Source organism: Mesocricetus auratus, unplaced genomic scaffold, assembly GCF_017639785.1.
Source record: "Mesocricetus auratus isolate SY011 unplaced genomic scaffold, BCM_Maur_2.0 Super-Scaffold_100008, whole genome shotgun sequence".
In the NCBI taxonomy this organism is placed as follows: domain Eukaryota; kingdom Metazoa; phylum Chordata; class Mammalia; order Rodentia; family Cricetidae; genus Mesocricetus; species Mesocricetus auratus.
Window position 1 is genome coordinate 57,696,339 of NW_024429192.1, and position 17,503 is coordinate 57,713,841.

Sequence of the window (17,503 nt, forward strand, 5' to 3'; positions counted from 1 at the left end):
TTTTAAAACCATAGCAAAGCCAGGCATGGTGGCTCATGCCTTTAATCCTAGCACTCACTTGGAAGCAGAGGCAGGTGGATCGCTGTGAGTTCAGTCTGGTCTACATAATCAGTTCCAGGATTAGCAAAGGCTACATGATACCTTGTTCCGAAATGAACCAAACCATAGTAAAACTTTTAAGCCTTTTCTAATTTCAGTGCCTTATGTTTCAAAACACCAACATTTAGGTCATTTTAAAACAAAATGTGACATGCATTACTTTCTACCAGAAAATCAGATATTTACAAGTATGGACCATTGTAAAATATCAGGAATCTGCCGGGTGTTGGTGGTGAACGCCTTTAATGCCAGCACTCAGGAAGCAGAGGTAGGCAGATCTTTGTGAGTTCGAAGCCAGCATGGTCTACAGAGTGAGTTCCAGGACAGCCTCTAAAAAACAATACAGAGAAACCCTGTCTCAAAAAAACAAAACAAAAAAATATCAGGAATTTTCTGGAAATAAACACATACTTCCTTTATTTATTGTATAAGTTTGGCAAACAGCACAAAAATCCAGCAACATTTTAAACATGTAAAAAAGTCAAATGTTAAACAGTACTGACTACAGTTTTAAATATTAGAGATAATGAGAGCACAGTTAAAAGTCTGGAAGCTAGCAGAGTGAGAGCTTGGCTTCTAAACATGTACCACGAAACACATTAAAACAACAACATAATTTATCTTTACAAACATCACAGCCAGGCAATAGAAAAGCACATTGATGATGAAGGTATCAGTCCACAAGTGTTCACTATAAAGAGTGTCTTACACATGGAAATGCTACATCTCGTACCCTGAAATGCCACGTGCACAGAGCCAAGCAGCAGAAATGGAGGCTCACTGCTGAGGTTAACAATTATCTGAGGACAATAAGGTCCAATTAAAACTCTCTATATAGCAATTCCTAGATCACAATAATGTATTTACTCCACTGCATATCTGCGAAGCTGAGACTTCTTTGTTGGCAGTATAAAATTTCTTACCAGTATCAAAATTTTGGTGAAACACAAACTGAAGGCATTTTCTAGTGTACGCAGATGGTACAGGCTCTACGAACAGGGAAGAAAACCTCAGATTTCACAACAAGTTTCTGCTGAGCTTTGTCAAACGGAACAGCTCAACTATAAGGCAAGATAAAATAACCCTACAGCAGAAGTGGGTCCTACCAAGTAAATACAGGAATACATCTTGGGAAGAACTCCCTACATGAAAAGATCTGAAACAGTTGGCATTGAGAAGAGTACATGGAAATTAACAAACACCCTAACATTCAGCCATTGGTTCAGAAGCCTGATGAATAATCTGTTGGTCTATCATATTAAATTAACTTTTGGAATCAGCACCAGTCCCCAAAACCTCAAATTATTCTTCATTGAAATGTATCCTTTGTGCTATATAAACACAACTATACTTAAGTTAAAGAAAGCTGATTTGTTCAATTACTGTATGCTTTATGTATATTAGGTAGCAATTGAATTTCTTTTTACTTGTGCTTCGTTTTGGGGCACTTTGATTGGAGAGAAAGTCCCTTCCCAGGATCACATCTTGCTAAAGCATTCCTTAGCATTGGTCCACACTTGAATTCCCTGAAAACAAAAGAGACTTTACAATGTGATTCTGAACAACAGCCCTACAGCCAACATCACAGTGACTGGCAAGTTTGAGAATATCCTCTAGTAATCATGAGATCTTAGCAGAGCAGTAACGCAAGAGAAAGAGATCAAAAGGACACAAAAGTCAAATTGTCCCTATTTGCAGATGATATGGTACTATGCTTGAAAAACATGAAGACTCTACCAACCTGGGCTACACAGTTAGGCCCTAACCCTGAGAAAGAAAAGAGAAAATAGGTGTGGTAGCTCACCGGGCATGCATATACCCCACCTCCCACATAAAGAGGGTTTTGTCTTGGTTTTTCCTTTTTCAAGACAGGGTTTCCTCTGTCTAACAGCCCTAGTTGTTTTGGAACTCTTTCTGTAGACTAGGCTGGCCTTGAACTCACAGAGATCCTCCTGCCTCTGCCTCTGAGTACTGCGATTAAAGGCAAGCACCAAAAAAAGTCTTTTTTAAAAGAAAAAGTGACAGACCTCAGCACTGTGACATAAGAGCACACACAATGCAGTTTTGTCTGAGGAGGAGAAATACAGGTATTTTCTAAGTGACTGTGCTACCAAAATATTCAAAAGGACCTACACTGAAGCTTAACAGACACAGAGACCTGCCTTCGTCTGCCTCCAGAGTGCTAGAATTAAAGGTGTGCACAACCATGCCTGTCTAATCAATTACTCTTTAAAAACTTCAGCTTAGGGCTGGAGAGATGGCTTAGTGGCTAAGAGTGTGTACTGCTCTTGCAGAGGCCCTGAAATTGGTTCCCTGTAGCCACACCAGGCTGCTCACAGCCACCCACTACAGCTGTGGGGTGCTGGTGCCTCTAGTCTCTTCAGGTATCTGCACACATGTGCACACACCCACACATAGGACACACACATGCACATAATTAAAAATAAAAATGTCTTTTGAAGAGATAAAAAGAAAACCAAAAGCTTTAGCTACTGCACTTTCCTGAGCTAGTGTGAGTTAAATGACTCGCTATGGGGAAATGTGAAGGCACTGGAGTCTGCAATGGCAGAGCGAGCGCAGGGGTGCATTCTTGGCACCACAGAACACACACAAACAAGTGTGCAGACACCACTGGCTCTGGCCACACCAGCAGATCTCAGGGAAGAGAAATGAAGGAGCACTTTCCGTTTTGTTCTAAAAGCTACCGCAGAAAGATTCCTCCAGCTTCAAGGTCCATCCTTCTACAGATTGGTTACAAAAAAAACTTAATTCACAGCCATATCATAACCACAATGCCCCCTAACGCTTCTATTTGCTAGGGACCTAACACTTAAGAGGAATGACATTTTAAGGTCCTGTTCAAGAACAGCAGGCATGTAACCAAAGTCGCAGTAACTGACATTTGGGTAATAGCCGTTCTCTCAAAATTAAGTTGTGAAACTAAAAGAGAACTAACATACATCTAAACCCTTATTCTTATTTGTCTTTGTGTGGCACACATGCCACAGTGAGTGTGTGAAGGTCAGAGGACAACTTGCAAGACTTGGAATTCTCTCCTTCCACCGTGTGGGAAGTGGGAATCAAATGTAAGTTGTCAGGCTTGACAGCAGCACCTTTACCCACAGTCATCTCACAGGCTTTGTTTTCTGGGAGGTTCCCACATACCCATCTCTGCCTCTGCTTTATGTAGTACTCTCTCTTTTTTTTTTTTTTTTGGTTTTTCGAGACAGGGTTTCTCTGTGACTTTGGAGGCTGTCCTGGAACTAGCTCTTATAGACCAGGCTGGCCTCGAACTCACAAAGATCCGCCTGCCTCTGCCTCCCGAGTGCTGGGATTAAAGGCATGTGCCACCAATGCCAGGCTCTATGTAGTACTCTCTTAACTAAGCTGCCTCCCTAGCAGACATGCACCCCTGAACACAGCTGCAGTGACAGCATGTGCTCCTGAATGCAACCGCAGCATCCTTGGGGCTGGCTACCTTTTTGCACATGCTAATCTGCATGACGGCATAGCTGATAAGAGCTTCCTTTAGGTCCCGGTTCTTCTGCTCTTTGAAGCGCTCGATATCAGCCCATGCATTCTTCACAAATTCTCTGAAATAAAACACAGCCATGCTTATGAGACACTCACTGTACATTACAAACCCAACTGACCAGTTCAAGTAGCCATCTTTTACAAACTGAGGCATCCTCTTGCTATAGCAAGGAGGGATGCTAACGTCACTTGTAAGGCTCTGGACCTTAGAAAGCTGCAAGACTTATAAGGTCCCTTCACAAGGTCACAGAAGCAGTGAGCAAACTCTCCAGGGAGTCACCTGCACGAGGCATCACCCACGCTCCTGCAATTAACCCCAAGAAACTCACTGGCTCGCCAAACTAGGGTGGCTGTCTCTTTGGGATGTCATCTGTGCCCTAACTGGAGTAAGCAGACTCCTGTTCACATTTCCTCAGGATAAGTTGTGCCAGTCTTTTATAAAATTCTCTCTGCTTGTTTGCATAAGAAGGCTATTTTCCCTTTCCTAAAATGTATGTGAGCGGAAAACGGACTATCTGGATAGTTTCCCACATTGTGCTTACTATTTCTGTGTACAGTAATACTTTTGTCACACAGCTCTACCTTGAACAGACATGGATGGCTTCTGGACTCACTTAGAGCCTCCTAGACACCACAGGAAATGCCTGCCTTGGGCCACTGGAAAGTATACACTGATTATGACTCCAATAAGTACATGTGTGATTGAATGACAACTGGGGCTGGAGAGACGGCTCAGTGGTTAAGAGCACTGGCTGCTCTTGCAGAAGCCTGGTTCAGTTCCCAGCAATTACATGGCAGTTTACAACTGTCTGTTACCCCAGTTCCAGAGGATATGACATCCCCTTCTGGCCTTCACGGCCACTAGGCATGTACATTATGTACACACATACATGAGGCAAAGCACTCATACACATAAAATAAAAACAAACAAATCTCAAATGACAACCTGGGTCATAAACTGACTGCTGGGCACAGTGGCAGGTACCTGTAGTCCCAGCTACTGGGGAAGTTGAAGTAGAAGGGGACCTGCACTCCAGGAGTTCACATGAGCCTGAGTAACAGTGTGACTAAGCCCTCTCACCAATAAACAAACAAACAAATAAATAAATAGTTCCTGTAGGCACCTTCTAATTATATTATTGAGAGGTCACAGTTCTAAAACTAACAAAGGTACTTTAAACATTTTTCGTGTTTTGAAACAGGGTTTCTCTATGTAGCCCTGACTATCTAGGAATTCTCTTTGTAGACCAGGCTGGCCTCAAAATCAAGAGTTCCCTGCCTCTGCCTCTTGAGTACTAGGAGTGAAGGTGTGTGATACAATGCCTGACTAAAACAACGGATTCTTGTCTGTGATGATTTACTTTCTCATTTAGAGGAAAATGAGCCAAATGGTGAAAGCAGATCTCTGAGATCCTAATTTCCAGAAATATTTATGGAACAACTGTATTCCAAGTTTTTATGCAAGACATGAAGGGGATACAACTCTCACAGCTGCTGACTCTGAAGGTTCCATAACCTGCCAGAGACAGTCACCACCTACCCACCCAGCACCAATGGTAAGACTACAGAAGAACAAGTTCTGTGCTGTGATAGTCTGGGAGGCTCCATTACAAACTGGCACTTGTGTTCTGCAGGATGATCAGGTTTTGTTAAATGGGGTTAAAGAAAGGGTTCACAGAATGTGCAAAGAATAAAAACCATGAAAAGTGTAAGAACAAAAATTATAAAGCTAATACCCAATCTTTTCCCTGCCCGCACTACACATGGTTTTTGTTACTCAACGGTGCAGTCAGCACACAGGTGGCGTCCAGGGATGCTCACTAGGCAGGAGCTGTCACTAGCGAACACACAATTGCTCATGTCTAGCTTTGTTAAGCATCACGAGGTCACTTTACCTGCCTTCCAGGTTTTTCGATTTCAGCTGCTGTTCCCCTGCATTTATCTGCTCTTCTAGCACCTTTACTCTGGCTTCTCTCTGCTCTGCACTCTCTTGACCAAAGAGTTTGGTGGTCACTCCCTTCAAGGAGAACGTTCTCACAGTCTAAAGGGAACAGAGACACATGAACTGACAAGGCATGAACAGTGTGCGACATCACGCAGCTAAAAGGAAAGAACTCGGGTATGTGCTACAACACAGGTCAGTCCAGAGGGCATCACAACAAAGACAAACAATGTCTGATCGCATGCAAGGGGGGAATCTAGAGCGGTCCAATCAGAGACCGAAGTGGACTGTGGTTTCTAGGGCTGGGAGAAGAGGACTGAAGCTGTTCAAAAGGAATGGATTTAGTTGAATAAAAGACCAGTGTTCTAAAGGATTGATTGTAAACAATCTAACACTTGTTTCAAGTACTTGACACTACTTGAAAATGGTCATTATAGTTTATCTATTTATTTATTTTCTATTATTTTTTTAGTTTTTTGAGACAGGGTTTCTCTGTATTGTTTTGGAGCCTGTCCTGGAACTCTCTCTGAAGACCAGGCTAGCCCTGAACTCACAGAGATCCGCCTGCCTCAGCCTCCCGAGTGCTGGGATTAAAGGCGTGTGCCATCAACGCCTGGCTATTTATTTATTTTTGTACTTCAAACTCAACAGAGATCTGCCTCCCAGCACTGGGAATAAAGGTGTGCACCACGGCGCCTGGCCTCCTGAAAGGTACTGTTAGAAGTGAAGTGCTTGTTTGTGAACAAGTGACTGGGAAGCAGTGTGCCTTTGCTATTTCCCTGCTCCTAGAACCTGTCTCTTGCCATATCAGTCGATGTATTCTAGTCAAGTTGCTGGGCACCTCAGAGAGATTTATACAAGATATGGAATTTTTGCCCGGCAGTGATGGCGCATGCCTTTAATACCAGCACTCAGGAGGCAGAGGCAGGGGGATCTCTGTGAGTTCAAGGTCAGCCTGGCCTACAGAGTGAGTTCCAGGGCAGGCTCCACAGAGAAACCCTGTTTGAAACCCTCCTCCCCACCAAAAAGATAGGAAATTTCTTCACAAGTACACATCACACCATAAACATTAAGAGGACAGCACTCCCTTCTTAGGAGCGGTGTATTGATTCTGACTGGGTAAGGCTTTTCAAAGTAAACTATGTCTTTAAAAACTTTTAATTTTTTAAACTTGTGTGTATCTATGCGGGTATGTGCCAGGGCTTCAGGTGTCCCAAGAAGCCAGAAGGTGGCATCAGATCCCCCTGGAGCTGGAATGAAGGTGGTTGGGAGCTGCCTAACTTAAGTGCTAGGAATCAAGTTCCAATCCTCTACAGGAGCAATAAGCACTCTTAACCCTGAGTATTCCCCCAGCTCCTGACTAAAAGTCCTATAAAACACCTTGCCCAATTAGACAGGACTAAAAGGAACACAGTTTAATGGCTGCTATGTTTTTTGTTTGTTTTTTTGGTGACACGGATTCTCTGTGTACCCCTGGCTGTTCTAGAACTCGTTTTGAAGGCCAGGTTGGCTTTGAATTGCACTCATGCAACAAGCATGCAAGCGCGCGCGCGCGCACACACACACACGCACGCACACGCACGCACGCTTACACGTACCTTTAAAAAAAGGCAAGGGAAGCCAAGTGATGAAGTTCCTCCCTCACGATCCTCTGGCCGGCACATTAAAACTGTAACCTCTTTAGCAGCCCCAGACCCTGAACAACACTCACCCCAGTGGCCAGCTCCTCACACTGTTGCTTCTTGGAAGCCAGGTCCTGAGCAGCTGTCTCCAAGTCATACTGCATAAGCTCATGCTTCCTGCATACAGCCCTGGGGGTGAGCAAGCACAGCCATTAAGTTTTTCTGGCCTCTTTAGCATATCAGAAATGTTTTACAGACATACATAAAGCCCATTTAGGTTCAGGGTTTATGTGACCATAACGTTCAAGTTTAAAATGTAGTAGTTCAACCTGGAAAATTATATCTAACAGAATACTTTATATAGTTAAAAACAAAGAAGGCTTATGTGATTATTTGAAACACACAATTGTTCAAACTCTCAGAAACAGTCTCATTAAGAATAGTCAAAGCTGTCTCTGAAGTTCAAATCCTCTTGCCTCTGCCTCCTCAGCTGCTGGGTTACAGGTATGCATCACCACACACAACCCAGGAGCTCGCACTGTGGTATCCTGTGGCAAGTAAGCATTTGTCTTCCTTTTCTATCTAGAAATATCTTAGCTTTAAATCAGCATAATAATGAATTATGCTTATTATAAGAACAATTCTAATACAAAAATGCGCAAAAACCCATAGCCCCACTGTACAAACACAATCCACACATTAAAGTGTGTATAACCTCCCAGAACTCAGCTAGGCACTTATAACACACACCCACACCTCTACTGTGTTTACACTTTCATACTCAGCCACAAACAGTGGGAAACTTTTCATGTCAGTACACGATAATCATTTTATGATTTGCAGGAACTACACGGAATTTCACTGCAGGCAGCAATCTTCTTTTGCTTCATAACTCGGAAATACCTTGGTGAAACTTACTTCTACACAAAGCAGGTAGGGAAAAAGCTAACCACCTGCCAGTGTTTTCATGTTCACAAGTTAAAGAGGACAGCTCTTCTGTCTGCCCAGTAAAATTCTTTCTTAAGATGTATTTTTTATTTTTAATTGTGTGGGTGGGTGGGTATGTCTATGTGTTGGTGTGTTCATGTGAGTGCAGATGCCTCAGAGACCAGAGGCACTGGATCTTCTTGAGCAGGAGTTACAGCTAGTTAGTTGTAAACTGCCTGACATAGGCCCTAGGAATTGAACTTGGTCCTCTGGAAGAGCAGTACAAACTCTTATGCACTGAGCCAACTCTCCAGCCTACCACCCTCATCAGAATTCTTTTTTTCCTTCAATTTGGAAACAGGCTCTTCCTACTATGTAGCCCTGGCTGTCCTGGAACTCACTATGTAGACAAGGGGGGCCTTGACCTCACAGAGATCCATCTGTCTCTGCTTCCTGAGCACAGTGACTAAAGGTGTATACACCATGCCCTGCCTCCAACAGATTCCTATACTGCTTCTCAGAGTGACAGCAACACTAGTCAAAAGCTAAGCCTTTCAGAAAAACTTGTTTTCTAACTTAAAAAACAAACAAAGAAAGGAAGGAAGAAAGAGTAGCAGTCTGAATGAGAATGGCTGCTATAGGCTCGTATATATGAATGATATATATCCGCAGCTGATGAAACTGTTTGGAAGGATTAGGAGGTATGTCACTAGAGGTATGTTCTAAGGCTTCAAAAGTCCATGCTACTCAAGTGAGCTCCCCTTTTTTCTCTCTTCCTGTTATTTGTGGTTCTAACGTAAACTCTAAATTACTGTGCCTGCACCATGCCTTCCTGTCTGCTGCCATGCTTCTGCCACGATGTTCATAGTTTAACCCTCCCCAGTTCCCAGTTTAATGCTTTCTTTTGTAAACTGCCTTGGTAATGGTGTCTCTTTAAAACAACTAAGACATGAAGGAAGGAAGAAAACATGCTAACTTTTTTGTTTGTTTGTTTGTTTTTCGAGACAGGGTTTCTCTGTATTGTTTTGGAGGCTGTTCCTGGAACTCACTCTGTAGACCAGGCTGGCTCTCAACTCACTGCGATCTGCCTGCCTCTGCCTCCCAAGTGTTGGGATTAAAGGCGTGCGCCACCAATGCCAGGCACATGCTAACTTGTAAGACTCTACACACTCTGCCTGTATTTGGCTCCCAATTTTCAAATTGGAAAAAAGCAGGAAAAAGCAAACAGTCCAGAGCATGAGCAGGCAGCTATTGTCAGGAAGATGCCTGAAGGGCAGAATGTCTGGTTTTTATGCCTAGCAGGGTAATACACTGGCACCTCCTTATAGGGTCTGACACTGCGAGCTCAATTAAGAAGGAACCTACTGTCAACATTTTCAAGCTGTCATTAACTCACCTCAGTGCTTCTGCATAAAAGAGATACTCCTTTAGCTGATCTGCATAGTGCTCTTCATCTTCCAAAATATCATCAATAGAGGACGCGTACCTATTTAAGAAACATCAGTAACTCCAACTGTGTCAATAAGAATTACTACTTACAAGCAAGTATAACTCCATCTCCAGGGGATCTCACACCCTCTCCTGGTCTCTATGAGCATCTGCACACACATGGCTTGTGCACATATGCAAAGGCACACACACCCACACAAATAAATTTACTTTTGCTTTGTTTTTCAAGACAGCATTTCTCTATGTAGCTTTGGAGGCTGTCCTGGAACTCGCTCTGTAGACCAGGCTGGCCTTGCACTCACAGAGATCTGCCTGCCTCTGTCTCCCGAGTGCTGGGATTAAAGGCATGTGTCAACACTGCCCAGCTAATAAATTCAAACAAAACAAAAAACTGCCGGGCGTTGGTGGCGCACGCCTTTAATCCCAGCACTTGGGAGGCAGAGGCAGGCGGATCACTGTGAGTTCGAGACCAGCCTGGTCTACCGAGCAAGTTCCAGGACAGCCTCCAAAGCCACAGGGAAACCCTGTCTCGAAAAACCAAAAAAAAACAAAAAAACAAAAAAAACAAACAAAACAAAACAAAAAAAAACAACAAAAAACTAGTTAGCTTGAATGTGGCATAAGGAAAAATAATATTTATTTAAATAAGATATTTCCTTAGCATCAAGTAACTTAAGCTGCATTGACAAAGGTTGTGCATTTACAATGTAAAAGTAATGGTTTCATATAGATGCACTATGGCATGACTAATTCAAGCTAATTAACATATCCATTACCTGACCACACTTATCTTTATTAGTTTTTTGTTTGTTTGTTTTGTTTTTCAACAAAGGGTTTCTCTGTGGCTTTGGAGGCTGTCCTAGAACTAGCTCTTGTAGACCAGGTTGACTCACAGAGATCCGCCTGCTCCTGCCTCCAAGTACTGGGACCAAAGGCATGTACCACCACTGTCCAGCTACACTTATCTTTTTCATGATAAGAATATTTAAGACAAACCCCCCCACCCCCGCCCCTGGCGGTGGTATACGCCTTTAATCTCAGCACTTGGGAGGCAGAGGCAGGTGGATCTCAGCGAGTTCGATGCCAGCCTGATCTATAAAGTGAGTTCCAAGACAGGCAGGACTGTTCCATAGAGAAACTGTCATGAAAAACCAAAAGACCTCTTTTTATAATTGGTTTAAAGGAGTTATTTAAATATGGTAATTACATTTTATTTATATAATGGGGGCACCATGGGGCATGGTAGAGGACAGAGAAAAACTTTCAGGATTTGAGCCTTTCCTCCCAGGATGTGGGACCTCAGACTAAAATTCAAGTCATCAGTCTTGGAAGAAAGGGCCTTTACCCACTGAACCAGACTGGCCTCAAACTCACAGATCCATCTGCTTCTGCCTCTGTGCTGGGATCACAGGAGTGAACCACTGTCCTTCAAATGATCTCTTTATAGCCATAATATAGCTCTACAATTAATCTTGGAAGGTGGATACCTTGTCACCATTGGGTTTGGCTATTTCAATGTCATATAAATTTCAGATTAGTTTTGTTTTGTTTTTTTAAGATAGGGTCTCACTCTGCAATCCTGGAACGTATATGTTAGGCCAGCCTGGAATTCAGGTCTGCTTCTGCTTCCAAATGTTGGTTTTAAGGTGTGTGATGCCACACTTGGCTTAGAATCAGCTCATTATTTACTGGGGGTGGAGACCAGTAGAATTTTTAAGGACTGCTGTTTTAGGAGAACAGACATCTCTTAAAACATTGCTTTATGTGTATCAGTGTTCTGCCTGCATTATGTCTGTATACTGTGTTTGCAGTGCTTTCAGAGGCCAGAAGGAGTCAGATACCCTGACCAGAGACAGATGGTTCTGAGCCGCCATGTGGGTGCCGGGTACTCTGGTAGAGCATCCAGTGCTCTTAACCATTGGGCCATAGCTCCAGTCCCCCAAGAACGGGCATCTTAATAATGAATCTTCAATCCTAATTATGTAATTCACACTTACATGGTTATCCTAAGTGGGCCTTTCTCATCTTTTATGTTTTGTGTTGTTACAAGCAGTACTGATCTAAACTTTTATTTTCCATTTGTTGACTGTAGTATGTGAAAATGACTGACTTTAAAGTAATCATCTGACTTCCTGAACTTTCAGGAACTCAGCTGACTAGTCACTGTTTTCTGTCTAAAAGATCTTAACTGTAAATAAGACAATTTTATCTTTCTCCCCAATACAAGTATTGCCTCTTCTACTTTTCTCCCTTCTCACTGATAGGCACCAACACACTTAGCTGCAGCGGTGACCTCAGAAGCATTAGCATTTTACTCCTTCATTGTGAAGTACTGTGTACATACTTTTATTTATGGAATCTTGTTGCACTGCCCAGGCTGGTTTCAAAGTCTAGGGTTCCAATGGCTCTCTCACCTCAGCCTCTGGAGCAAGTAAGTCTACAGGCACATGACACTATTCACTATTTTCTGTGTAAAAGATCTTAACTGTAAACAAGACTGGATGAGGACAGTAGTAGATGTAAATTTCAGACTGTAACATTCTTTTACTACTGCCTGGGTGAGAATTTACTCTTTTAAAAACAACAACAGCCAGGCGGTGGTGCCGCACGCCTTTAATCCCAGCACTCGGGAGGCAGAGGCAGTTGGATCTCTGTGAGTTCGAGGCCAGGCTGGACCGAAAGCCTCGAAAACAATATAGAGAAACCCTGTCTCGTAAAAACCAAAATAAACAAACAAAAAAAAAAAAAACAAAAAAACCCAACAACAATCCCCACTCTTTATGACCCTAGCTCTCCACCCAGAGTGTGCTCTGGTCCTGAGGTCCTGCTCCTCCAGAAAGGCACTCGGCAGTCCTCTCCAAAGTCCCCACGCTGAGCATGTCCTCACAGATGTTCCGGGTGTCTTTCCTCCATGCTTGGTCAGCTACAGCTCTGGTGATTCCCTCTCCAGCTAGCAGCTCTCAGCCTTAGGGTCTGTTCAGGCAGAGAGGGCCGAGCCCATCAGGAAGGGCCTGAGAGCTGTGTCTCCCCATCGCTGCAGCTCTAGTCCTTGCTATGTGACACGGCAGCAGAGGCTGGAGGTAAAGGACCATCTTGAAAGTTTTTACCATTAACAGTGTTAGTTTGCCAAATAACTTTTCTGTATATTCTGAAATACACATACAGGTTTTTTTTTGGTTTTGGTTTTTCACAGGGTTTCTTGGTGTAGCCTTGGCTATCCTGGAACTCATCCTGTAGACCAAGCTAGTCTCGAACTCCGCATCTGCTTCTGCCTCAAGTGTTGGGATTATCTTTACTCTTGCTACTACATGAATCAGACAGTTTCAAAATACATGTATTAACCAATCTTGCATGCCCAGGAGAAACAAGTTCTATCTATATATGCAAAGCATTGATATGAATGACAGCTTGACGTAAGCTGAAGAGTAACCAGCACTCCTCAGTGAGCAGACCTGACTACACTCAGTTACTCACACATCCATGTGGTGCCCGGCACTCTGCAGTCCATCACCCATTTCTTTTTCGATAGCACTCCATTCACTAGAAGAAAAGAACCAAAACACCATGAAGTAGCTCTATGGGGTATGATTCCATGGAGGTGTTCACAAGATCCTTTTCTAGCTAGGGCCCACATTTGGATTTATTTTCTATAATTCAAGTACACCAGTGTTCCCTTAAAATTTAATAATTAAAGAACACAAATACACAAAGCTAGGAATGTAGCTCAGTTCATAGAATGCCTTCCTACCTTGTTGAAAGTGGTAGCACATCCTGTAATCCATGCATCTGAAAGAAGGCAGGAGGATCAGAAGCTGAAGGTCATCTTTGACTACATGACAAATTTAAGGATAGCCTGGGCTACACAAGACTCTATCTCAAAAAACAACAACAAAACAATAATAATAAGGAAAAGGACCACCCCCAAAAAACAAAATTCAAAAGAGAAAATAATTTAAAGCTGAGATGGTAGCACATGCCTTAATACCAGCACGGCAGAGGCAGGGGCAGGCAGATCCTGTAAATTCTAGGTCTTCCTGGTCTACATAGTAAGTTCCAAGCCAGCCTAGGCTACATGGTAAGACCCTGTCTCCAATGATCTGGGTTTGAGTCCCAGCATCTACATGGCAGCTCACAAGTATCTATAGCTCTAATACCAGAGGAACTTCTAGTCTCCATAAGCACCAGGAAAACATGTGGTACACATACATACTTGCAGGCAAAACACCCCTCATATAAAATAAACTAAAAATGATTTAAGTAACCCAAACATGTAAACCATACACACACACATATATACTACGCTCCTGGTACTAATGATTGAGTCCGGAGCCTCATAAAAACTAGACAACTGTTCTAACCCTGAGCTATACCTCCAGCCCTTACACAAGTATTTGAATCACTGAAATACAATGTAAGACTGAAAAACTCATCTTGCCAAAGTCTTCATACATTATACAATGACAGAAAAGTATTTAATTCTATTAGATAGCTGTTTACAGTAATTTATTCTCTGCAGACAATCAACAGAGAAATTAAAAGGCTTTATGTTCCTTCAGTGAAGAGTTTCACTCTGCATGTAGAATTTTCTCACCATCTTTTTGTTTACAGAATGGCTTTAAAATGAAAGTATTTTACTTGAGAAGTGCAAGCTATTACTATAGGACATCACTGAATACTGTTCTGCCAGACACAATGAAAAATGGTTGTAAATCTTAACACTCTTTTGTTGTTTTATTTTTCAGAACAGGATTTCTCTGTGTTAACAGCTCTGGCCATTCTGGAACTTGTTTTGGAGACCAGGCTAGCCTCAATCTCACAGAGATCCGCCTGTATCTGCCTCTGGAGTGCTGGGATTTAGGCGTGCACCACCACCACCTGGCTAAATCTTAACACTTGAGAGTCAGAGATGGATGGATTGTTGCAAATCTGAGACAAGCCTGGGCTACAACATAAGGAGTTCTAGGCCAGTCAAAGCTACAGGATGAAACCCTGTTCCAAAAGAATCAGGAATCGAGGGAGATGACTCAGTGCATAAAGTGCTTACCATGGAAGCCCAAAGACCAGAGTTTAGAGAGTTAGGATGACACTAATGTGACAGCCTGCCTATGATGCCACTTGGGACACAGGGACAGAGTAAGCTGACTAGCTAGACTAATACAAACTGGTGAGCTCTAGAGTCAAGTAAAAGAACCTGCCTTGATGAATAAGGTGGCGAGCTATCAAATGATAGTCAATGCTAACCTCTGTTGTGGGTATTTGTACACTGTGTGAAGACGTGTTGCTGTGATTGGTGTAATAAAAAGATAAATTGCTAATAGCTAGGCAGGAGAGATAGGCAGGACTTCTGGGAAAAAAAGGGAAGAACTCAAAGAGATGATTCTAGGTACTCGAGAAATGCCAATGAGACACAGAGGGACATAATGAATGAAAGAAAGGCAAAAAGACACAAATCAAAACATAGATTATGAGGCCGGGCTGGACCGACAGCCTCCAAAACAATACAGAGAAACCCTGTCTCGTAAAAACAAAAAACAAACAAACAAAAAACATAGATTAATATAAATAGGTTGATTTAAGTTAGAAGAGCTAGTGTGACAAGCCTAAGGTAAGACTGAGCTTTCATAATTAAGTCTCCATGTTATTATTTTGGGGCTGGTGGCCCAAAAAAACCAAAAACAAAAACAAAAAACACTACAAAACTGAATTCTACACACATATGTACACACTTCAACATGCATACACCATTTGACATGCGCACCTACTCACACATGAACACACATACATACTACATTTGAGAATATAAATAAATAAAACATACGCTCCAGACTCATGCATTGTAAGGGTTTTAAAACATTGTTTTTAAGCCAAAAAACCAAGTAAAGCTAAAAATTTAAGTCTATATACTTACCTAAAAACTCTCCCATAATTCCCATGTACTTTATATACTCCATAGAGTCGATCAGCTACTCTCTGAAATATTTAACAGAAATTGGCATTAGGTTGAAGTTATATACAGATTAGTTTTTTAAAGTCCATATACATTTTTAAGAGTCAGGGAAAAAGCCAAATAATTATGTTTAGTACAATAGGCCAAGAAAATATAAAGAAAAATACCCTCCAAATCACATTACAAACAGAACTAGTGCAGTCTGACGTGTTTACTGCGCTGCCACAGTTCTTTTGAGCAGTTTTTTTGCTCGCTTTTTTGTTTTATTTTTCAAGACAAGGTTTCTCTGTGCAGCTTTGGAGCCTGTTCTGGCACTCGCTCTGTAGACCAGGCTGGCCTCGAATTCAAAGAGACCCGCCCGCCTCTGCTGCCTGAGTGCTAGGATTAAAGGTGGTGCGCACCATCACCACCCGGCTTTTTTGCTTTTTGAGACAGGGTTTCTCTGTATAACAGCCCTGGTTGTTCTGGAACTCACTCTGAAGACCAGTCTGGTCTTGAACTCGCTGAGACAACCTGCCTCTGCCTCCCGAGTGCTGGGACTACCCCAGCCTTTGCATCAGTTTAGTGGCTACTGTTAGAGTTCTGATAGCAGAGCAGCAGTACTTTGCCTGGCACATTAGCACTAGCTTTAATCACAGCCCATGAGGTAGCTGTACAGTCCTGGAGTGGATCATAATGCTGCAGAAGCAGTCTTTCTCCTTCAGATGGTTTCCTTATGAGAAAGTCTGCAACAGATGAAATCTGACAGCATCATTCTGATGGCCCTCCCCTCCTGCTGCAGGGCTGAAATGCAGATAACCTCACTGAAGCAGAAGTGATGACACTAGAAGAGGACAGACTCTATGACACTATTAGATGGCCAACTTTAAAGATCTGTACACACAACACACAGCTTTTTCTCCTTTGAGCCTCCTAATACATGTCAAAGATTCTAGTTGGGCCCCGCACATGCCTCTAGTTCCCACACTAGAGGCGCAGAGGCAAGTGCATCTAGGTGAATTCAATGACAATATGGTCTACAAAGTGAGCCCTAGGCCAGCTAAGTCTACATAGTGAGACCCTGTCTCAAAAAAAGAAAAAACTCTAGGAGCTGTGTGTGCTCTCTCCTGACACCCTATCTGACTACGCTGCAAACACCAGAGATGGCCTTTTTTTGTTTGTTTGTTTTGTTTTGTTTTTCGAGACAGGGTTTCTCTGTGTTGTTTTGGAGGCTGTCCTGGAACCTGCTCTGTAGACCAGGATGGTCTTGAACTCACAGAGACTCGCCTGCCCCTGCCTCCCGAGTGCTGGGATTAAAGGCGTGCGCCACCAACACCTGGCCAGACATGGCCAAATTTATAGACAACTATACAATTAATGTTAAACATGGTGTTAGTAACCATAAATCGCATCTTTAGAATGTCAGCAAAGTAAACTTGTGCTTTTAAAATATTAACAAGGTTATATTAAAAATGTGATTCTGCCCGGAGAAGAGGCAACAGGAGATAGAAACATGCAGTGGAGTTCAAGTTCTTTCTTTGTTTAAATGATTTATTTAGGGGCTGGAGAGAAAGCTTAGTGGTTAAGAGCACTGGTTCCTCTTCCAGAGGTCCTGAGTTTGATTCCCAGCAACCACATGGATGCTCACAGCCATCTGTAATGAGATCTGGTGCCCTCTTCTGGCATACAGGCATACATGCATACAGAGCAATCATACTTAAATTGGATTTATTTATTTATTTATTTTTGGTTTTCGGGACAGGGTTTCTCTGTATTGTTTTGGAGGCTGTCCTGGAACTCGATCTGTAGACCAGGCTGGCCTCGAATCACAGAGATCTGCCTGCCTCTGCCTCCCGAGTGTTGGGATTAAAGGCGTGTGCCACCAACGCCCGGCCCTCAGATTTATTTTTAGTTACATGATATATATTTTGCCTGCAGGTATGCCTGTGCATCAGTGTATGCAGTGTCGTTCCAGATGGTCATGCACCATCCTCTGGGTGCTGG

At 42.8% G+C, this 17,503-nt stretch overlaps 1 protein-coding gene across 1 annotated transcript in view; it reads right to left on the minus strand.

The window, feature by feature from the left end:
- Positions 1–488: 488 nt before the first annotated feature.
- Snx4 (sorting nexin 4) overlaps positions 489–17,503 on the minus strand; it is a 47,274-nt gene continuing 30,259 nt past the window's right edge. The window contains 7 exon segments of the mRNA XM_040750890.1: positions 489–1,625; positions 3,578–3,692; positions 5,529–5,674; positions 7,287–7,386; positions 9,521–9,610; positions 13,048–13,113; positions 15,482–15,543. Of these exon segments, the coding sequence (XP_040606824.1) occupies positions 1,578–1,625; positions 3,578–3,692; positions 5,529–5,674; positions 7,287–7,386; positions 9,521–9,610; positions 13,048–13,113; positions 15,482–15,543 (627 nt within the window). The 3' untranslated portion in view covers positions 489–1,577.